A 23,321-nucleotide genomic window follows, 5' to 3' on the forward strand; every position below is an offset into this window, starting at 1 on the left:
CAGTAACATCACACCCCCTCTGCTCTAACCACCAGCCCCCTCACACCCACCAGATCCAGGTATAGAACCTAGGAGTCCTGCCTCCCAGCACCCCCCTGCTTTACCAACTAGACTCCCCTCCCCTCCCAGAGTCAGCTGTAGAACCCAGGAGTCCTGGCTACCAGCCCCCCCTGCTCTAACTCACCAGCCCCCACTCCCCTCCTAGATCCAGGGAGAGAACCCAGGAGTCCTGGCTCTCCTGCTATAACCACCAGCCCCCGTTCCCTTCCCAGAAGCAAGGAGAGAACCCAGGAGTCCAGGCTCCCAGTCCCCTGCTCCAATCACCAGCCCCCGCTCCCCTCCCAGAGCCGGGGAGAGAACCCAGGAGTCCTGGCTCCCAGCCCCCCATGCTGTACCCCACTAGACAGAATCAGCCATTCTGGAACCAGTCTGTGGTTTATTGCCCCCGGACAGGATCGCTGGGACAGCGTTGCCAGCGGCCGTGTGGGGCCCGTCCCTGGGGCTCGCCGGTCGGGCTCAGATGGACGTGCTGTTCTCGATTCGTTGGGGATCCAGGTAGCGGTAGGGGATGGGCAGGGATTTGTTCCTCTCTTGGATCTCCTGGGAGATCTGGGCCAGGCGCCCCTGGAAGGCCGCGATCAGCCGCTTGGGCTCCTCCTCCGTGAAGTGCTCGTCTGGGTACGTGCCCAGGGGTCTCTGCAAGGGAACGGGAGAGCGGTGAGGGACAGCGCGGAAGGGCTCCCTCGTCCGGCGCTGAGATGCGGCCACCTCTGGGGTGGGGCGGCTGGTTACACAAGGATCCCTCATGTGCCCTAGAGCGCAGGGCAGATGTTTAACAGCTGTGTAGCAACACCGGGAAGAGTTCAGGCCAGGGAGGGAAGGAGAATCCTGTGGCCGGTTGAAACAACACGGTGGAATTTATGGGTGTTTGAACGGAATCCCCCAAAGTGCAGCTGGGCCGGGACACCTGGGTTCATGCCCCAGCTCGTGGGAAATGTCAGCGGGTCCTTTATTGTTACCACAAGGGGGGGGGGAGAACTCAGCTGAAAGGCTCATTAAAGAGACACCCCCAGCCACAGCCCAGTGCCCCCTAGCGCCACCCTGGGGCCAGCCCCGCCTGCCAGGGGAGAGCGCCCCCTGCCGAGCCCCCCGTCCTGCCCCACAGCGCCCCCCACTGCCGGCCCCGCCTGCCAGGGTATAACGCCCCCTGCTGCCCCTGCTCTGCTCCCTGCCCCACAGCGCCCCCTAGCACCACCCTGGGGCCAGCCCCGCCTGCCAGGGGAGAGCGCCCCCTGCTGAGCCCCTGCCCCATTCCCTGCCCCACAGCGCCCCCTAGCTCCCGTGTCCTCACCGAGTCCCCCGGCTCGCAGCAGAGGACCCAGAGGGTGTAGATGGCGATGCTGGTGCTGTTGACCTCCGGGATGGTGTCCAGGTAGCTCTCCAGGGAGGAGGTGCCCTTGGCCTGGGGCGGGGGGTTCCTCATGGAGGACGGGAAGTTGGGCATCCAAGCGCCGAGCTCGTACTGCGGCCCAGAGAGACCCCCCCAGTCAGAGCAGCCGGGGACCCCCCAGCCCAGCCAGGGATCCCCTCGTCACCCCGCCCAGGGGGCACCAGTACAGGGAAGGTCTGGCTCAATCAAGAGGCCTGGGCACCCGGGGCTTGGTCGGAATCTCTCCCACGGCCAACGGGTGGGAGAATCAAGGGGGAGGGGGGTTGGGCTACTGAGTGCGGCAGTGGGGGAGGGTCCTGGGGGGCTGTGGCAGGGTCCTCAGGTGTCCAGGATCTCACTGGGGTTGGGTGCTGGGTGGGGGATTGGCCGCTAGAGCAGGGTCCTGGGGATTGAGGTGTCATTGGGGTGGGGTGCAGGGTGCGGGTGTTGGTGGCGGGATCCCAGGTCCCCATGCTGGGTGCCGGGATGTCAGTGGCTGGACCCCAGGGCCCCGTGTTGGGGGTGCAGGGTGGGGGTGTCGGTGGCTGCACCCAAGGGCCCTGTGGGGGGTAGGGAATGAGCCCCCCCCCCGAGTGCCCAGGCTGGCCTCTCCCTACCTGCCCGCTGTTGAGGGCGGCGTGCCGGGCCGAGCAGCAGTAGATCCACATGGTCAGGTACTTGATGAGCTCAGGGATGCTCTGCAGGGACGAGGGGAAGCCTGCGGGATGGAGAACGGGTGTCACTGACCCGGCCCGGCCCTGCTCTGCGGCCTTGGGCTGGGACCCCTAGAGTCGGGATCGATGCCTCCCTCTGCCGAAGCCTCCCCCAGTGAGTCGCTCCCCTGCTCCGGGTCTCAGCTCAGCCACGCGCCATCTCCCTGCCCTGCCTGTTCCCACGGCGGGGCCGTTCCCAGTCACCCCACAGCCGCATCCCACCACCGTGATCCAGGCCACCCTGTCCCTGCAGGGTCTCTGGCCCCATTGACTCCAGTGGAGAGACGCCCATTGACACCAACCGGGATCCGATCCCATTGACTCCAATGGAGAGAAGACCATTGACACCAGCTGGGATCTGGCCCCATTGACGCCAATGGAGAGACGCCCATTGACACCAGCTGGGATCTGGCCCCATTGACGCCAATGGAGAGACACCCATTGACGCCAGCTGTGATCTGGCCCCATTGATGCCAATGGAAAGACGCCCATTGACCCCAGCTGGGATCCGGCCCCATTGACTCCAATGGAGAGACGCCCATTGACACCAGCTGGAGTCTGGCCCCATTGACTCCAATGGAGAGACGCCCATTGACACCAGCTGGGATCTGGCCCCATTGATGCCAATGGGGAGATGCCCATTGACATCAGCTGGGGTCTGGCTGACAGACACGCAGTCTGGAGATGTCCCCCAGACACCCCTGCATAGAGCCCAGTGACCAGCGGCTGCAGATCTCTGGGTTCACATGGGCCTTACCAGATGCCTCGTTCCCCAGGAAGCCTTCACGGAAGATCTCGTCTGCCCAGGCCTGCAGCTCGCAGTCAGCCAGGACGTGGGCGTCGCTGCGGTAATAGTGTCTGACGATGCCAGAGACAAAGCTGGAAAGAACAGAGATGTGTCAGCCCGGATGGGTCAGTGCAGGCCACATCGCTCCCCAGTGCACCAGCGTCACAGTCAGCATCTGCAAACAGCCCAATGGTACCATGCACCCTGGCCGTTACCTAGTGTCCCCTCCACTTCGCCCTTCCCTAGGTGTGGGAGCATGGCCTGGTGGCTAAACCACCGCCCTGACCTCCAGGTGATCCTGGATCTCATCTAAAGCAGAGCTGAACTTTTGATTTCAAATTGCACTTGCTCTTGTGGAAGTTAATACATTAAATAAGCATTGCCACTGACACAAAACATCTTGGCTTGACTGAAACCAAGTGTTTCCATTCACCCCCAATGAGACCTTTTCCTGGAATTTGGTTTTGGGCAAAATTCCCAAAAGTTTGACTTTTCCTTTCCATTCTTGTGTATTTACAAGTTTTCGTTCATTTTTCCTAAGCCAACCAATCTACCACACAAAGTAGGTGACAGGGGTTAGGATAAAGGCAGGGGAGGGGATGTGACATATCTATCTTCAGTGTCTACATTGATCATAGACCTCTAATAAGTCAGCCCAAATTGTTTTGAATTTTTCATGCATTCCTTTTCTCCGCAATGCCAGCCATTCGTCAGCCAGATCACCAAGCCAGGCATCAATATTTGATGGGGGTTGACTTTTCCACTGTGGTAGGGTTACTTTTTTAGTGCCCAAAGCTGACCATTGGCACCACACTGCCTTGTTACCAGGGAACCTCCAGGTATTGGGAATAGAATCTGTGACACACTGTACCTCAAAATAGCTCCCTGGAAAACCCATATGCATCATTCATCAGAAGGGACCATTATGATCATCTAGTCTGACCTCCTGCACAACGCAGGCCACAGAATCTTACCCACCCACCACTGTATCAAACCCCTATCCTATGCCTGAGTTACTGAAGTCCTCAAATCGTGGTTTAAAGACCTGAAGGTGCAGAGAATCCTCCAGCAAGTGACCCGTGCCCCATGCTGCACAGGAAGGCGAAAAACCTCCAGGGCCTCTGCCAATCTGCCCTGGAGGAAAATTCCTTCCCGACCCCAAATATGGCGATCAGTTAAACCCTGAGCATGTGGGCAAGACCCACCAGCCAGCACCCAGGAAAGAATTCTCTGTAGTAACTCAGATCCCATCCCATCTAACATCCCATCACAGACCACTGGGCATACGTACCTGCTGAGAATCAATGATTGCCAAATTAATTGCCAAAATTAGGCTATCCCATCCTACCATCCCCCCCATAAACTTATCAAGCTTAGTCTTGAAGCCAGATATGTCTTTTGCCCCCACTGCTCCCCTTGAAAGGCTGTTCCAGAACTTCACTCCTCTGATGGTTAGAAACCTTTGTCTAATTTCAAGTCTAAACTTCCTAGTGTCCAGTTTATATCCATTTGTTCTGGTGTCCACATTGGTACTGAGCTTAAATAATTCCTCTTCCTCCTTGATATTTATCCCTCTGATCTATTTATAGAGAGCAATCGTATCTCCCCTCAGCCTTCTTTTGGTTAGGCTAAACAAGCCAAGCTCTTTCAGTCTCCTTTCCATTCCTCGAATCATCCGAGTAGCCCTTCTCTGTACCTGCTCCAGTTTGAATTCATCCTTCTTAAACATGGGAGACCAGAACTGCACACAGTATTCCAGATGAGGTCTCACCAGTGCCTTGTATAACGGTACTAACACCTCCTTATCTTTACTGGAAATACCTTGCCTGATGCATCCCAAGACCACATTAGATTTTTTAACAGCCATATCACATTGGCAGCTCATAGTCATCCTGTGATCAACCAATACTCTGAGGTCCTTCTCCTCCTCTGTTACTTCCAACTGATGCGTCCCCAATTTATAACCAAAATTCTTGTTATTACTCCCTAAATGCATGACCTTGCACTTTTCACTATTAAATTTCATCCTATTACTATTACTCCAGTTTACAAGGTCATCCAGATCTTCCTGTATGATATCCCGGTCCTTCTCTGTGTTAGCAATACCTCCCAGCTTTGTGTCATCCGCAAACTTTATTAGCACATTCCCACTTTTTGTGCCAAGGTCAGTAATAAAAAGATTAAATAAGATTGGTCCCAAAACCGATCCCTGATGAACTCCACTAGTAACCTCCTTCCAGCCTGACAGTTCGACCTGTTGTAGTCTCCCCTTTAACCAGTTCCTTATCCACCTTTCCATTTTCATATTGATCCCCTTCTTTTCCAATTTAGCTAATAATTCCCCATGTGGAACCGTGTCAAATGCCTTACTGAAATCGAGGCAAATTAGATCCACTGCGTTTCCTTTGTCTAAAAAATCTGTTAGCTTCTCAAAGAAGGAGATCAGGTTGGTTTGGCAAGGTCTACCTTTTGTAAAACCATGTTATATTTTGTCCCAATTACCATTGACCTCAATGTTCTTAACTACTTTCTCCTTCAAAATTTTTTCCAAGACCTTACATACTTCAGATGTCAAACTAACAGGCCTATAGTTACTCGGATCACGTTTTTTCCCTTTCTTAAGAATAGGAACTATGTTAGCAATTCTCCAGTCGTACGGCACAACCCCTGAGTTTACTGATTCATTAAAAATTCTTGCTAATGGGCTTGCATTTTCATGTGCCAGTTCCTTTAATATTCTTGGATGAAGATTATCTGGGCCCCCCGATTTAGTCCCACAGTGAGGGAGGGGTGGACTGGGAAACTGGCCAGGCTTCTGACCAGGGCGAGATGGTATAGTCCTGGTGTGCAAGGCTGGCCAGTACTAGCTGGTGCCCTTCTCTGTGTGAATCATGAGTGGCTCAAGGAGCTTTCATGCAGTCTAGCTGGGTGCGTGGGGGCAGGTGTCTGAAAAAGTGCCTTTTGGGCAATTCCAGTTTTTTTTAACTCTGAATTCTTTACGTGGCAGGAAAGCCGTGTTTCCAAGCAACTCTGAGCTGGTGGGAATTTCCCACATGCCATCTGCTTCCTTGCCACCCTCTGCCCCGGCTCCTGCTCCTTACCTCTCAATGGCCGACCAGATCTTCAGCCCATCATCCCTGTAGTAGTAGTTGGGGATGCAGTCAACCCCGCGCTCGTGGATGTCATCAGGGAAGCAGAGGGAGGCGTAGGTCAGGCAGGACATGCCCTTGGCCATCAGCACCTTGGTCCCCTCGATCCCCGAGCCCATGCCCTGGGAAGGGAGCAGAGACAGAGCCTTCAACCTCTGAGCCAGCGGGCGGGTTAGAATGAAATACCACCACGACCTATTTCAGCACAACATGACGCCGGACAATACGCCCCGTGACAAATGTGCCTCCCCGATGTTTCGCTTTGTGTTGTACCCCAAAAATGATCAATCCCTCACAACCTCCGGTGTTTGTCCAACCAGTTCTTAGAAACCTCCAATGCTGGAGATTCCACAACCTCTGTGCTTGCTCCAGAGTTAACTATCTTTAGAGAGAGAAAGCTTTTCCTAACATCTAACCTCAATCTCCCTTGTTGAAGATTAATCCCATTACTTCTTCTCCTGCCTTCAGCAGGACCAGAAAGCAATTAATCATCATCCTCTTTGTAACATATTTGAAGACTATCAGGTCCCCACTCTCGGTCTTCTTCTCTCAGGACTAAATGTGCCCTTTTTTTTTTAACCTGGCCTCATAGATCAGGGTTTCTAAACCTTTTATCATGTTTGTTCCTCTTTTCTGGACTCTCTCCAATTTGGCCACTTCTCTCCTAAAGTGTGATGCCCTCCCCGCACCCAGTTCTCCAACTGAGGTCTCACCAGGGCCAGACAATGACCTCCTGGGTTTTACTCAAAACACTCTCGTTAATACAGACTAGAATGATATTATCCTTTTCCCCAAGTGTGTCTAATTGTTGCCTTATATTCCACTATAATTTCCAGATCCTTTTGAGCAGTACGACCCCCCAGCAGCCAATTATGTCCCAGGTGGGCATTGGATTTTTCCTTCCTCAGTGGTGCACTTCCCACTTGTCTTCATGGAATTTCAGCTTGTTGATTTCAGCCCAATTTTCCAAGCTGTCACAGTCGCTTTGAGTTCTAATCCTGCCCGTTTAAGTGCTTGCAACCCCTCCTGGCTTGATGTCAGCCTCAAATTATATCAACAAACTCTCCTCTCCGTAGTCCAAGTCATTCATGACAATAATGAATAGCGCCGAACCAGGCCTGACCTCTTGTGGGACCCCACTAGATTCCCTGTTTGACAGCTGACCGTTGAGAACCCACTCTTGGCGTCTGGTCTTTCAACCACCCATAGTAATTCCATCCAGCCCAAATTTCCCTGGGATGTGTCAAAAGACTCAAATCAAGATATAAATCAAGATATATCACGTCTACTGCTTCTTCCCAGCCACAAGGCCAGCAACACTGTCCAAGAAGGAAATTAGGTTGGTCTGGCATGATTTGTTCTTGGCAAATCCATGTGGGCCATTCCTTCTAACCCTATGATCCTCTGGGCACATATTGATTGTTTAATCATTTGTTCCAGCATCTTCCAGATAGATCGACTGGTTTATAATTCCCTGGATCCTCTTTGTTCTTCTTTTCAAAGGCAGATGCCGTGTTTGCCCTTCTTCAGCCCGCTGGGACCTCACCTGTCCTCCAGGAGTTCTGGAAGTTAATTGCTAACAGTACCGATGAGCTGAAAGCAGAGGTTGCGTCCGCAGAGCCGTATGGTGCAAACACCAGGACCAACCGAGTTGGAGGCTGGCTCAAAGGATCTGCTCTCCAGGAGGTTCCCAATGTGGTTTTCATGGTGAGACAATACGGGAAGAGAGCTTCAGGGGTTCCAGATGAGGCTGGGACCTCGGAAACAGGCACATTTTACTCCCAAGTACATGGCTCTGGGTGGGGAGTGGGGGCTAGTGGTTAGAGCTGGGAGCCAGGACTCCTGAGTTCTGTCCCCAGCTATGGGAGGTGAGTGGGATCTAATGGTTAGAGAAGAAGGGGCTGGGAGCCAGGACTCCTGGGTTGTCTCCCTGGCTCTGGGACAGGAGTGGGGGCCTAGTGGTTAGAGCAGGAGGAGCTGGGGCCCAGGAGGGGGGATTGGGAGCCAGGACTCCTGAGTTCTCTCCCCAGCTCTGGAAGGGGAGCGGGGTCCAGTGCCCCTGACCGTGGGGTCCTCTCACCCTTTCGATGTTCCCTCCGCCTCCGAGTAGCAGGGTCCTGCCCACGACGTTGATGTGCAGCGTGTAGCGGGTGTGGGGCAGCAGCAGCTAGGGAGGGGAAGAGACAGGGATGGGTGAGGGCAAGCAGGGAGCCTCTCCCCACCGCCGCCCCTGCACATATCCGAGGGGGCAAGGACCTGGCCCCTCCAAGAAACCAGCAGCAGCTACTTCTCCCCCTTCTTCCACAAGGTCAGAAGGTGCTGGACCGCGATGGGTAGAACACGGCCAGCGTGGGGCACGCCCGGCCTGGCACGCCAGGCACAAGCACCCGCCAGGCACACGCACGTGCGGCTGGGCACAACTGGACGCCGGCAGCGGGGCCCGTCTGGCAGGCTCCCCCTGCTGGGCTCTTCTCTCCCGCACATCTGGGCACAGCTGGCTGGGGGTGGGGGGTGGCCAGCCCGGCCCCTCTCTCACCTTGAAGAGCGGGTGGCACATGGGCAGCTGGCGCAGGGTGGCCAGGGCGAAGGCCTCGTCGATCAGGTGGGTGAGCAGCAGGTGGCTGATGGCCTCGTGCACCAGGAACTCGGCGTAGCGCACCCAGGTCTTGGCCAGGATCCAGTCCCACTCGGAGTCGCTGGGCAGGAAGATGGGGCTGTCGGGGCCTGGGCACTGGCTGAGCTGTGGTGGGAGAGACACAGGAGGGGTGTGGGGGGCGGGTTGGTGCAAGCCGGGGGTGTGAATCCTGCTGCTTCCCCCAGGGGAGCCCAGGGACTGGGACCCGGGGGCCAGGATGAGGGGACATGATGGTGCCACAAATCCAGTGTTAGAAAGAGGAGACACAGAGCTGGGGTGTGTGTACACACACAACTGGGCACACACGCAGAGCTGGCATGTGCATATACAAGCAAGTGGGCACACGCATGCAGACACAGAAGGGTGTAGGGGGATAAGGGAACCAGGACTCCTGGTTTCTCTCCCTGGCTCTGTAAGGGAAGAAGTGGGGAGGTCTAGTGGTTACAGCGGGGGAGGGCGGGGGCTGAGTTGCAGGACTCCTGGGTTCTCTCCCCGGCTCTGGGAGGGGAATGGGGTCTAGTGGGTTAGCACAGGGGGGACTGGGAGCCAGGACTCCTGGGTTCTCTCCCCGGCTCTGGGAGGGGAGTGGGGGCTGGTGGTCAGAGCAGGGGGGACTGGGAGCCAGGACTCCTGGGTTCTCTCCCCAGCTCTGGGAGGGGAGTGGGGTCTAGTGTGTTAGAGCAGGGGGGGCTGAGTGCAAGGACTCCTGGGTTCTCTCCCTGGGCCAGTCCCTTAGATGACAATGCCCAGCCCTGGGACTGTGTAGGGATGGAGGCTGCATGGGGGCCCCGCCAGGCAGCATGTGGGGGCCGTTACCTGAATGGCTATGGGGACGAGCTCCCCGGAGGGCTGCAGGTGCAGCAGGCAGAGGGGCGCGGCGATGTACTGCTGGTAGCCGTTGATCGTGTTGGCCGGGACGCCCTCCAGGATTTTATAGTCAGCGAGGAAGATGTTCCCTTTCTGCAAGGCACAGGGGGAGCAGAGCAGAGTGCAGGGGCCAGCACATCCCAGGGTGCAGAGTGGGGACCCCGGGGAATGGGGGAAAGCTGGGATGCCAGTGCTGTGAGCTTCCCCACAGCAGTGCCTCTCCCAGTGCTGTGAGCTTCCCCACAGCAGTGCCCTGGGACTAGCCCCTGGAGCCGAGTGGCCAGTGCGAGCGCAGCCACTGGGGCTGGAATTGGGCCCGCTGGACACCGCTGACCCGTGGCTGCTGGTGCCCGGAGTGAAGCTGGGGAGGGAGCCGGAGCGAGAGCTCAGACCGTGGCCGAGTCCCCCCCAGGGGTGTCCCCGGCGCCCCACTTACCTCCAGCTCGTCCTGCAGGCTGCAGCTCTCCCCCAGGGAGGAGGTCACCATGGCCGGCGTGATGGGGAAGTTGCAGGGGAGCTCCGTGCAGCGCCGGATCACCATGGGGTGCGCCCCGTTCAGGAACTGGTACCCGAAGAACGTGTCCTCTCGCCAGTGCGCCCGCACGTACTCTGGGGGGACACGGGCAGGGCAGCCGCGGGGTTAATGGGCCGGGACTCAGGGGAGCCGGGTTCGAGTCCTGCTCAGGGTGCCTGGGGCAGCTTTCAGCGTCTCTCGGGGCCATGGCCTCCCCACACTGGAGAACGGGGCTAACGGTCCAGCATGAGAGGGGGCCTGATCTCGGAGGGAGTCTGGGCAACACCTGGCACAAGGCTGGTGGGGGGTCCCTGATCGTGGTTGGGAAGCTCTGGGCAGGGCCAGGCACAAGCAGCGCTGGGGTCTCCAGCCGCTTGCGTCACACCCGTCCCAATCACCCTGCTCTGTGAGGGGGGGCTCCAGTGGGCCCAGGCGAGCAGGGCTCGGGGTGGGGGTGGGGGGTCACCCACCTGTGACCGGGGTCTTGTTGAAGCAGAAAACCTTGTTGATGTCGTCCAGCTTCGTCCAGGAGTTGGTGCAGCTCAGGAAACCCTTCAGCCACAGCTCCAACTTCCTGGGGGGCAGAGAGACATGCGAGAGCCCCTTGGCGGGGTGAGATGGGGATGGCCCTTTCTGCCCCCCACAATAACAAATAGGGCCCCCCTTTGCCCCCCCTCCCCCCAGAGATGCACTGGTGGCAAAGTGGAGCCACGCTCGGAGCAGCTGCCCCCTGTCAGAGCGATGGGCTCAGGCTCTCAGCAGACTCAGGCAGCACGGTTGGGATGGTGACACCTGGGTTTTCAAGCTCTTCTCCCCTACCACAAGGACTAGAGTGAGTAATATGGGATGAGGGTGTTGTGTATGTGGTTTTCATGGGTTTTGTTCCTATGGCAACTGAGTTAGATTATTAGGGGATAGCCCGGCCGGCTTCGGCCGGTTGGGTGAGCTCTGTGTCTGTAAATAAAAGGGTAGTTTTGTTAGCTGTCTGCTGTCTGGCCTCAAGTGATTGCTTCCTAAACCAGCTGCCCCCAAGGATATAACAAGGGGATGTCTGGGGATGGATAGATAGATTGATGGGTGGGGATGGAGAGAGAGAGAGAGAGAGAGAGAATGGATGTGTATGGGAATAGATAGAGTTAGGGTATAGAGGAGGGCTAGGGATAAGGGTTAGGGTATAGAGGAGGGTTAAGGGTTAGTCCCTGGGGCTGGGCCTTGGGGGCTGGGCTGCACACACACACATCCCTCCCGCACTGCAGGAAGGTGGATGTCTTGGGGAAGGGTCAGAGTTAAGGTTACGGAATGGCATCAGGCTACATAGTCGGGTTAGGGCTAGGGAAGGACTATAGGGCACAGGCGGAGTGAGAGAAAGGGTATGGGATATGGGTTAGGGTAGGATTAGGGAAAGGAGATAGTACAGGGTTAGGGTTAGGGTTTGGGTTTAGTCTCTGGGAATGACCTGGGCTGGGGGGGCCGGCAGTCACACATTGGCCCCGTGCTCGAGGAAGGGGGAGGTCTTGATGAAGGGTTCGGGTTACTGTGTAAGGTTAGTGTATAGGGTTACGATTAATGTACAGGCTTAGGGTTACTATACTGTGTTTTGTATAGGGATATGGTTAGTGTAGGGTTGTTTATTGGTTTAGGGTTACTCCATAGAATTGTGTATGGGGTATGGTTAGTATATAGGGTTAAGGTGACTGGGTAGGGTTGTGATATAGGGTTAGGGTTAGTGTATAGGTTTAGGGTTAGTGTACAGCAGGGGTAGGCAACCTATGGCACGTGTGCCGAAGGCGGCACGCGAGCTGATTTTCAGTGGCACTCTCACTGCCTGGGTCCTGGCCACCGGTCCGGGGGGCTCTGCATTTTAATTTAATTTTAAATGAAGCTTCTTAAACATTTTAAAAACCTTATTTACTTTACATACAACAATAGTTTAGTTCTATATTATAGACTTATAGAAAGAGACCTTCTAAAAACGTTAAAATGTATTACCAGCACACGAAACCTTAAATTATAGTGAATAAATGAAGACTCGGCACAGCACTGCTGAAAGGTTGCTGACCCCTGGTGTATAGGCTTAGGGTTACTGTGTAGGGTTGTGTATATGGCTTGGTTAGTGTACAGGGTTAGGATTACTCTATAGGGTTGTGCACAGGGTTAGGGTTAGTGTACAGGGTCGGGTACAGGGTTAGGGTTAGTGTACAGGGTTAGGATTAGTGTACAGGGTTGGGTACAGGGTTAGGATTAGTGTACAGGGTTAGGGTTAGTGTACAGGGTTGGGTACATGGTTAGGATTAGTGTACAGGGTTAGGGTTAGTGTACAGGGTTGGGTACAGGGTTAGGATTAGTGTACAGGGTTAGGGTTAGTGTACAGGGTTGGATACAGGGTTAGGGTTAGTGTACAGGGTTGGGTACAGAGTTAGCGGTTACTGTACAGGGCTGGGTACAGGGTTAGGGTTACTGTACAGGGTTGTGTACAGGGTTAGGGTTAGTGTGCAGCGTTGTTTATCATACTGGGTTCCTGTACATAGTTGTGTACAGGATTAGGGTTACTGTACAGGGTTGGGTACAGGGTTAGGATTAGTGTACAGGGTTGGGCACAGGGTTAGAGTTAGTGTACAGGGTTGGGCACAGGGCTAGGGTTAGTGCACAGGCTTAGGGTTAGTGTACAGGGTTGGGTACAGGGTTAGGGTTAGTGTACAGGGTTGGGGTTACTGTACAGGGTTGGGTACAGGGTTATGGTTACTGTACAGGGTTGGGTACAGGGTTACGATTACGGTAGGGGGTTGGGGGTAGTTTCTAGGGGCAGGCCTAGCGGCCGGTCGCTGGGAACACATCTGGGCCGTGGGGAAGCCGCACTCACGCGTTCCCCGCGCGCAGCAGGAAGTTGGTGCTCTTGGTTAAGGAGTACGTGGAGTTAGAGTCCAGATCACTGATGTTGTCCACGTCCAGGCACCGGGGCAGTCCAGGAACAAACTCCTTCCACCTGGGCAGGGAGAGACGGCAGGAGATGTTACTCCTGGCCTGCTGCTGCCCCGACCATCACTCAGCCGCAGTCCCGGGCCTACCTGTTTTGTGGTTTCTACCACCACCTCCATCCCTGGGACCCTGCACAGCCCTGAGCCCCGGGGATCTCCCTCAACCCCCACTGGGTTCTCACTCACCCATAGCACTCGCGCCGGTGCGTCAGCTCAGCCTGCCGCTGCTCCAGCAGCAACGGGGAATCGGCATCATCGCAAACCGTCTGGCCTGGGGGAGAGGAGAGAACGTGAGAGAGAGACAGGGATGTGTATGGGATAGATAGATAGATAGATCGATAGATCGATAGATAAAAGGGTTTGTACGGGGATGGATAGACAGAGGGGGTGTATCGGGATGGATAGATAGAGGGGTGTAGATGGGGATGGACAGATAGAGGGGTTGTACAGGGATGGATAGATAGAGGGGATGCATGGGGATAAATAGATAGAAGAGTATGTACGGGGCTGGATAGATGGGGGTGTGTACAGGGATGGCTAGATATGGGTGTGTATCCGGGGCTGGATAGCAGAAGGCATGTATGGGGATCGATAGATAAAGGGGGTGTATCAGGATTGCTAGATGGAGGGGGTGTACAGGGATGGCTAGATAGAGAGGTGTGTATGGGTTCGATATATGGGGTGTGTGTACGGGGTTGGATAGGTAGAGGGGGTATATGTGTATGGATAGATAGGAGGAGGACGGGGTTGGATAGACAGAAAGGTGTGTACAGGGATGGATAAATACCGGGAGTGTATGGGTACTGATGGATAGCTAGAGGGGTGTGTACAAGGATGGATAGATAGATAGAGGGGTGGACGGGGTTGGATAGACAGAAGGTGTGTACAGGGATGGATAGATAGAGGGGATGTATAGGGATTGCTAGATAGAGGAGATGTATGGGGATGGATAGATAGAGGGGTGGATGGGGTTGGATAGACAGAAGGTGTGTACAGGGATGGATAGATAGAGGGGATGTACAGGGATTGCTAGATAGAGGAGATGTATGGGGATGGATAGATAGAGGGGTGTGGAGGGGATATATAGGTAGAGGGGTGGGGATGGGGATGGATGGATGGAGCGGTATGGACATGGATGCATAGATGGAGGGGTTGCATGGGGATGGATAAATGGACTGGGTGTATGGCGAGGGATGGATAGCTGGAGGGAGTTCCTTGAGAGGGATAGATACAGGGGTGTGGACAGGGATGGATAGACAGAGGGGGTGTATGGGGATGGATGGGTAGATAGAGAGGTGTGTATGAGGATAGCTAGATAGAGGGGTATCGACAGGAATGGATAGATAAAGGGGTTATACGGGGATGGATAAATATAGGGGGTGTACGGGGATGGACAGATAGAAGGGGCGTGTACGGGGAGGGATACATAGAGGTAATGTATGGAGATGGAGAGATAGAGGGGTGGACACGACTGGATAGACAGAAGGATGTGGACGGGGATGAATGGATAGAAGGATGTGGATGGGGATGAATGGATATAGGAGGTGTATGGGGATGGATAGACAGGGGTGTGTGTGGGATGGATAGACGGAAGGTTGTGTATGGGGATAGATAGATAAATGAGGTGTATGGGAAGGGATAGACAAAAGGCTGTTTTCGGGGAAGGATAGAGAGAGAGAGTGTATGGGGTTGGCTAGATTAATGGGTGTGTACGGGGATGGATAGATACAGAAGTAGTATGAGGATGGATGGATAGATACAGGGGTGTGTACGGGGATGAATAGATAGAGGGGTGGGATAGACAGAGGTGTGTACAGGAATACATAGATACAAGGGTGTGTACAGGGATGAATAAATAGAGGGGGTGAAATGGGGATGGGTAGCTAGAGGTGGAGTATAGGGATGGATGGAAAGATAGAGGGGGGTGTTTGCTGGGATAAATAGGATATCTCCATTGATTTAATAGCTAGCTATCTCCTAGAACTGGAAGGGACCTTGAAAGGTCATTTAGTCCAGCCCCTGCCTTCACTAGCAGGACCAAGTACTGATTGTGTCCCAGATTCCTAAGTGGCCCCCTCAAGGATTGAACTCACAACCCTGGATTTAGCAGGCCACTGCTCAAACCACTGAGCTATTCCTCCCCCAGCCCTATGAGCCCAAGTGGCCCCAGGCTGGCCCCCAGCCCGCAGCCCCCTACCTTTGCCCTCCCGCAGCTCCAGCGTGCGGTAGCCCTCGACCCACTGGTAGCAGGGGAAGCGGTAGGTCTGGCCGTGGGGGGAGACGACCTCCACGAAGCTGCAGTACCAGTTGTCGGTGGGGTAGAAGGAGTAGGGCTCCTTGTGGAGCCGCACCAGGACGATGTCCCCCAGCCAGCGCTGGCAGCATAGTTTGAACTCTTCCACCTGCAGCGGGGTGAGAGAAGAACCAGAGCATGAGAGTGTGACTCAGGGATTAATCCAGCAGCATCTGTCTCCACCCCCCCCACCCACAAATAAAATACTTGTTGGCCTCCTGTGCCTCCATTGTGTGAAAGTCTCCAAGGAAACACAGCTCGGCCAGGGCACTGTCGCAACCACTGTTCTACTCAGCACCTGCCTTTCATTAGCCTGGAGGGAGAGGCCAAGGTTTTCCGATTTCACTACAGCTTGAGGTAGCTCAGCATAGCCGAGCCGTGTATAGGAGAAGGGCCCAATCCCTTTAAAGCTTTTGTGAGCCCTCTAGCGGCGCCCACCGTGTTTTAGAAGCTGCCAGAAACAGGCCAGAGCAGCCGTGTGCATCTAAACTTGGCCTCAGTTAAAGCAGAGGCTGATATCCTGCCCCCGTCCATCCAAGCCCTCGACCGTGAGCTCAGCCCACCCCATCCATGCCTTGCGGTTTAATGAGAGGCACGCCCCATGTGAGGTTGCACTCCCTATGTTTTATAAAAATATTTTTTATTAGTGTGGATATGATGTAACTGGAATATGCTTTATGCAAAAGGTCTCTGGTAGGGTATCATTACAAAGCTTATAATCTACTGCGTGTGGTCATCCTATTTGTATGAATGTCTCAGTCTTGTATCTGAAACTAGGAATATGAAATATAACTCTGAGGTCCTATTGTCATTATGCAAAGTGTGGGCCATTAAGGGCGGCTTGGAATCTTGATGGCTCCTATTGACTAGGAGAATTGCTTGTAAATGGCTCTCTTTACTCAGCAGCCTTCCTGGATACGTGTACGCCAGCAAGTGGGTAATGAAGTCTTACAGTCACATGTGATCATGTCACCTGAACTGGAATCCATAGTAAACCTGGCGCTTTTCCATTTAGAAGGAGGGGTGGAGACGCAGAAAGACCAAAGCTATAAAAGGGGGTGGAAGAGAAGAAAGGGGGGGGGCTGCCAGTCATGAGAAATCCTCGTGTTACCACCTGAGCTGTAACTAACAAGGGCTGTACCAGGAGACAGCATTGGGCCCAGACTAGGAAGGAGTCTAGTCTGGGAAAGAACATCTCTGAGGGTGAGATTTACCTGTATTCTGTTTCTTAATGCATTAGGCTTAGACGTGCGGGTTTTGTTGTATTTTGCTTGGTAAACTTACTTTGTTCTGGCTGTTATCACTTGGAACCACTTAAATCCTCCTTTTATACTTAATAAAATCACTTTTGTTTAGTAACTAACCCAGAGTAAGTGATTAATACCTGAGGGAGCAAACAGCTGTGCATCTCTCTCATAGAGGGCGGACAATTTATGAGTTTACCCTGCAGCCAGCGTAAAATGGATTTATTTGGGGTTTGGATCCCATTGGGAGCTGGGTGCTGGAGACAGGAGCACTTGCTGAGCTGTTTTCAGTTAAGTCTGCAGCTTTGGGGGACATGGTTCAGACCTGGGTCTGTGTTTGCCCCAGGCTAACGTGTCTGGAGTCCTAAGCTGGCAGGGAAAATGGGCTCAGAAGTAATTTCAGCACATCAGGTAACAGTCCCAAGGGGGTCTCTGTGACCAAACCCATCACACCCCACTCACCAGGGCCCCACCAGGGCCCCAGAATTGAACCCCAGGCTTCCAGGTCCTTGGGCACCCTCCTGAGCCTTGAACCTACAGCCCCAGGGCAGCAGCGGCCCAGGCCCCTGATGGGCTGCGCTGGCCATGCTCTCTGTGGGTACCCAGACTATAAAGACCCCAAGAGACAGAGGAAGCTGGCTGAGCCACAGACTGATGCCTGATGCCTCACCCAGCCCTGCCCCATGGCTTTGCCCGGCCCTGCCCCACTGCCTCACCTGATCTCCACCCAACCGGCTGGCCCGGCCCCATGCACCAGATCTTCCAGCCCTCCATGAAAACTCCAAACATCACCCCGGATGTCTCTGATACCAATTGACATCCCGGCTAGTCAACCCCTTGAGTCTTTCTCTAGCCTCCCCTCCCTTAGCCTGCCCTGTCCCCTGGGCATTACAGTCCCTGTGAACTGTTCCCCTGTGATCTCCAGCCCCTGGTGCTGGCTACTCACCAAAACACCAGGCCTGCCACCCCAAAGGAGAAGCAGCTCGGGGCTGGCACTGCACTTAACGCTGCTGTGGTGAGATCTAGTGCTTGCAAAAAGTAGATGGAGTTCGTTTTCCGAATAGATGCAGATCGTAAGTCCTGGTGTTGCCCTCTAGGGCCTACCGTGAAACATATCAGTGGCAGTTCGGCAGCTTCTCTTCTGTCTCTTTAGACACCAGGCTGTGACTCCCCCAAGGAATACAGCAACTTCTGCTGAGCTGTTTGCAGGCTGGTGAGCAGAGCGGATGGCCCTTGGGACGGCGAGTGGAGCGGAACTGAGCTGAGCCATTTGCGGGATGGCGAGTGGAGTGGAGCGGAGCGGATGGCCCATGTGACGGTGAGCGGAGTGGAGTGGAGCAGAGCAGAGCAGTTTGCAGGCTGGCTGGAGTGGCCCGCAGGATGGCGAGTGGAGCGGAGTCGAGTGGAGCAGTTCGTGGGACGGCGGGAGCAGCTCACAGGACGGCTGGTGGAGTGGAGTGGCTCATGGTGAAGGCTGCAGCAGAACCCCACGGAGAGGCGGGGCAGTCGGCCTTGGACCACGTAAGGTGCCCCTTAACACTCTGTGTGCCCCGTTCGCCCCTCCACCCAGCTGGCGGGGGCGGAGGGGGGTAGAACTCTGCAGATAAACTTTTGAACTCTGGGGCTACACTGACCAGGGACAGAGACTTTTGGGTTGTTGGACTTTTGCGGGGATTTTCGGGTCGCTGGACTCAAGGGACTCTTGGGGTGTTGGACTTTGGGATTTTGGGGTGATCTTTTGGGTGGTTGGACTTAAGACCCTGAGGGGAAAAGGACACTGCCAAACTAGCTTGGGGGTGGGCCTTTTGCTCATGGTTTGTGTTATGAATCCTGTTTGTGGTGTTTCCCCAACATAATGCCGCATTGTTTCCCTCCTTTATTAAAAAGATTTTGCTACACTCAGACTCCGTGCTTGCGAGAGGGGAAGTATCGCCTCCCAGAGGCACCCGGGGGGTGGTATGTAATTGTCCCAGGTCACTGGGTGGGGGCTTGAGACGGTTTTGCGTTGCGTTATAGAAACTGAACCCAGCCCTTGTTGCTGCCAACTCAGACAGGCAGAAGGGTTACATGCATTTGCCTGTGACTATCCAGTGGACTCATAATACGGACAACAGCACATGAAACTGGCAGGAGCAGCTCACTGCCACTGCCAACAACTGGACAGATTTAAAATATACACTTCCAGAATGGTGTTAAAAGAGCTTGACCCTGTCACAGGAGGAGAAGCAGTTCTGGTGGTGGCCTGGATGTTGGACTATATTACAATGATCAGGGCTCCCGATGTTACTGTGGATTATTATGGCTATTGGCCTGTTGTTAATTAGGCTAATTTTGCAATGTCTACTGCAGTGGGTAAGGGGGGCACAGACCCACAAGGTACAACCACTAATTATCATGGAAGAGTGTTGTACAGACAAACTCATACAGGATTGTTTTAGGGGTCAAGACAAAGATGCCACATTTATTATGGATCTGTAACTATTAGTAAATACTTCAATGCTTATACACACACACACCCCAAAATGTTCTGCAGCTGCCGGATAGTTACCGGTCCTGATTGTAGCTTGAGTTCGCAGCTTGGGATCGTAGCTCGTGGCAGCTCACTGGCCAGGAAAGCTGAGCACGAGGAGGAGCTGGGTCTCTGTTGGGCGCGCACCGATGCTCCTTGATGTTGATAGCAGAACGTTACCCAAAGTCTCTCATCTCACCCTTCCTTTTTATAGGCTTTTAGTTCGGATTCAAAGTCTCTAGGTCTCGCTGTGTCACGCCGCCTCTGGGTCTGGTGCTTGATCACCCGTCAATTGCAGGCGTGACTGTCAGCCTGGGGCCTGGCTTTGATTTTTTTTCTGTTGTTTCTTTCGTCCTTTTCTTTTTAGGGTGGATGCTTCTTGCTTTGTTTAGGGCTGTTGTCTAGTTCTTCAGCCGTTGGTATTTGAACTTTATTTTATCAGGACAGGCTGGTGCTGGAGGTTGATTCTGTCACCCATACATACCTCATTCACACATCTCAACTAGACTAATAAAATTACAGCATGGCTTGCAAAAATGGAGGCTGCAGCACATGCCTTCTACAAAATGGAGTAAGCATTTTAAAATGGGTTTTGCACAGAAGTTACAATGTAGGCAAAATGGCAAGTGTAATGAAATGGTGAACAGAAGTTGTACTGTAAGTAAAATGGCAAGTGTAATGAAATGGTGAACAGGAGTTACAATGATACCGTGAATAACTAAAAACAATTTCATTCACATCGGTTCTACAAGAGGCCCTCCGCCACAGTGTTACAGATAACGGGGACCCAACCTCTCGGGCACACCATGATGGGGCGTCTGGCACACTCGTTGGAATATGGATGTCCGCACGAGGGGAGGTGCAGGGCACAGGGGGCAGTGGAGTAAATGGAGCATCAGCACATTCCACATTGATGCCTGGCCCTATCAGGAAATGTGTTGCCATATGTCCTAGGCTTTTCCCAGGATACCTGGGCCAGCGGATCCCAGAAGAAAAGAAAGAGAAGGGGGTGGAGTGTGAGGATACAGGCTTGTTTGTCAGCCTGAAATAGAATTTAGGGGGTGACTTTTTTATCCTTATGCTAATAGGTGGGAAGGAAAGAAAGACACGGCGTGTTACATCTGCCCACAGCCAGATGGGGTGATAAGAGATGGAACTAAACTGTTACAGGACGTGGTGGGAGTGTAATCTACGAGCATACACTGGATGGCTGCCTGACTCCTCTTTCCAGCCAAGATCAAGCAACCAGTTAGGAGGGGCAAGGAGGGATGGGGGGAGGGATATGACACACTGAAAACCGGAGAAGAGCCTGGTTTTCCCCAGGACACAACCTCGCTCCTTACCCCTCTGTAGTGGTGCACGTGGCACAGGGGGTGGGGCAGAAGCCGCCAGGGAGGCTGTGGAAACCTGCAGCTAATTAGGGTGAGGCTTGTTAGGAGCCGGATAGGAGGCAGCTGCTGGGGCAGAGAAGATATAAGGAGCGGCTGAGCAGAGCGGATGGGAGTCTCTCCCCAACAAGCCAGGGAGGAGGACTGGCTCCCAGGGAGAGCACTGGAGACAGAGCAGGATCAGGCTCGGCTGGGCAGGGAGGCTGCAGCTAGAGGGTCTCTGGGTCGGGTGGGCCTGGGTCCCCCCCTTGCACTGCACCTGGCCACAGAGGAGCGGGGCCGATACAGGCTGCAACTTGCCCCTGCAGCGAGGGGCCAGGCTTTGGGGTTGTGGTTGGCCCCTGCGGCGGGTGCGAGCCACAGGACGGCCGTGACCCCCGGAAGAGGGGTGAGGACGAAGTAGGGGGCACTGCCGGGGGGCAGCATCCCAAAAGAGAACCCCGCTGAGCGAGGGAGCAACGTGGGTCTGAAACAGTGGAGCGGAGCAGACCACGGGCAGGACACGCCCTGCAGAGGGCGCTCCGGAGCTGGACGGAGCTAATCCCCGGAGCAACCAGCAGGTGGTGAGTCCTCCGCACCGTTACACCCTCCCAAGGGGTACAGAAGCGGTGGGACAAAGACCCCAGACCCACGCCCCTCCAAACGGAACATGACCTTAAGCGGTGGGAGCAGGGGCGGGCACGGCTGGTATATTTGGGGCTGATGAGGAGGAGGGAGGAGAAATGGGGAACAGGGACACAGGCCGGGCTCTGCAGCGTCAGAGCTGGGAACAGAGCCCTGGGAAATAGACTCTGCCGACGTGTCGCGCGATGGGTGTTTGCTTGGAACTAAGCCCAGTAAATATCACACTGCCTGCACTTGGAACTTCTGCTTTCTGTCTGCGTGGCAAGAACCGGGGTGCGGGGGGGAGGTGAAGGGAAAGCCCCCTAACATGCACCATCCTGCAGCGTCCCTCCCAAGCCATCAAGAGTTTGTTTTACAAATCATGAGATTTAAAAAATAGCAGTAACCCGCGTGCTTTGCATTTTTGAGGCATTTCTACAGCTAGTCTATTTCAGGTACTTATCTGGCACCCACCACTGCTGTATGGAGGCACCTTGAATCTTTAACACCTTTACCCTCCCAGCACTTTTGTGAAGTAGTACAGCGCTGTTATCCCCATTATATAGATGGGAAAACTGAGTCACAGAAAGGCTTTCACACAGTGAGACTGCGGTAGCACAGGGAATATAGATCCAGGATCTATCAGAGCCCTGGCAACTACTCTAACCACTGGACCATCTTCCCCACGTAGTATAATGAGGACATGGAATTGCCAGAACTGAAAAATCCATTCTAACAAAGTTGGGGTGGGGGGGAATTCATTTCTGGTCAAACCGAAAAAATGAAATTTTTGGTGAATCAAAAGGTCAGGGGACATCATTTCAGTTTGAACAAAATATTTCATTCGACCAGAAACAAAATGTTTTGTTTTTTTTTTAATTGGAGATATACCAAACTCCTAGAACTGGAAGGGACCTTGAAAGGTCATCGAGTCCAGCCTCTTGCCTTCACTAGCAGGACCAATTTTTGTCCCAGATCCCTAAGTGGCCCCTTCAAGGATTGAACTTACAACCCGGGGTTTAGCAGGCCAATGCTCAAACCACTGAGCTATCCCTCCCTTTTGATTACAAGCATTTTTTTTAATGTTTTAAACAAAATGAAACATAAAAGCAATGCTCATTGCCTAGAAAAATTGAACACTTTCATTTTGAAAATGAGAAGAAGGAAACATTATGATTTTTTTATTTTGGAACTCAAACAGTTCAGTGGAATCAGTGCAAATTTGTGCAAGGTCATGCCAAATAGCCATCTTTCACCATAAAAAAATTACAGTTGAAAATTTGCACCCTTTCTCCTCTCTAGCATAAGCAGTAACATTCTCACAATAAAAGCTGCCAGTCTCCTGTCATAGTCACATGACTCCAAGCACTGGCGATTTTAAAAAATCACCAACTATTTGGAGATCTTTTAAGCTGCACTTAGTTCAGGTTTTCTATGCAACCACAAGGACTAGAAACTTCAATATTTTTTCAGATGAATGCAGAGTCACCTAGTGTAACCTCATGACTCCAGAAGCTGGGATTGATGATCAAACAGCCCCAATTCATGAGTATTGGCAAACCTCCCCCCCCCCACTTTCTACTGGGAGGTTCTGTCCCCAGATCCTGGCCCCGTTCTATTAGTACTCACCGCCCCGGGGTTGAAGTCCTTCCCCCAGTTGTCGAGGGGCTTCTTGTCGCTCTCCTCGTGCGTCCCCACCAGGGTGATGGAGATGGAGCTGAAGGTCCCCGCTAGCAGGAAGTTCCCCGTGGTGACACGGACTTTGTAGGTGCCCATCGTAGTTGGTGAGGCAGGGAGGAGCGTATCTGGCAGGATCCCTTGTCTGGCTGGCCGTCCTTGCCGGAGATCCGGGGTTATCTCCCAGTCCTGCCCCGCTGCTGGTTTTTATGCTGCCCTCATTAAGCAATTGGTGATGTGAGTGGCGAGTTCTTCCAGGGATCAGCCACTCCCAGTCCAGGGGGTTGGACACAGGCATAGGGCGGTGAGGCTGACTTGGCTAATTTTCATTTCCAATCAATGCTTTAAGGAGGCCTCCGCTCGCTGCCCGCACAGGGTGATAAAACAAAGCGGTGACAGCCCAGGTATTGGACTAGATTGATAACAGGTATATTTCTGATATGGGAAATGTAAGAAAGAATGACTCCACAGCAGACCCCAGGATTTGGAGTGACCATTAGCAAGAAATATGTCTCTCAGCCGGCTCTCTCAGCCTGCT

At 53.8% G+C, this 23,321-nt stretch overlaps 1 protein-coding gene across 1 annotated transcript; it reads right to left on the reverse strand.

Annotated features, from left to right (window-relative positions):
• Window positions 1–516: 516 nt before the first annotated feature.
• Window positions 517–22,882, reverse strand: LOC123358234 (arachidonate 12-lipoxygenase, 12R-type-like). Its single transcript, XM_045000901.1, has 14 exons — window positions 22,736–22,882; window positions 15,267–15,471; window positions 13,256–13,340; window positions 12,955–13,077; window positions 10,565–10,668; window positions 10,017–10,189; window positions 9,530–9,673; window positions 8,615–8,818; window positions 8,159–8,245; window positions 6,031–6,200; window positions 2,900–3,021; window positions 2,047–2,147; window positions 1,352–1,522; window positions 517–696 (listed from the first exon to the last, which is right to left on the reverse strand). Exons 1-14 carry the CDS (start codon window positions 22,880–22,882, stop codon window positions 517–519), a joined length of 2,016 nt encoding a protein of 671 aa, XP_044856836.1.
• Between the last annotated feature and the right edge of the window lie 439 nt (window positions 22,883–23,321).

The sequence above is a fragment of the Mauremys mutica genome, unplaced genomic scaffold (assembly GCF_020497125.1).
Source record: "Mauremys mutica isolate MM-2020 ecotype Southern unplaced genomic scaffold, ASM2049712v1 Super-Scaffold_100033, whole genome shotgun sequence".
Classification (NCBI taxonomy): domain Eukaryota; kingdom Metazoa; phylum Chordata; order Testudines; family Geoemydidae; genus Mauremys; species Mauremys mutica.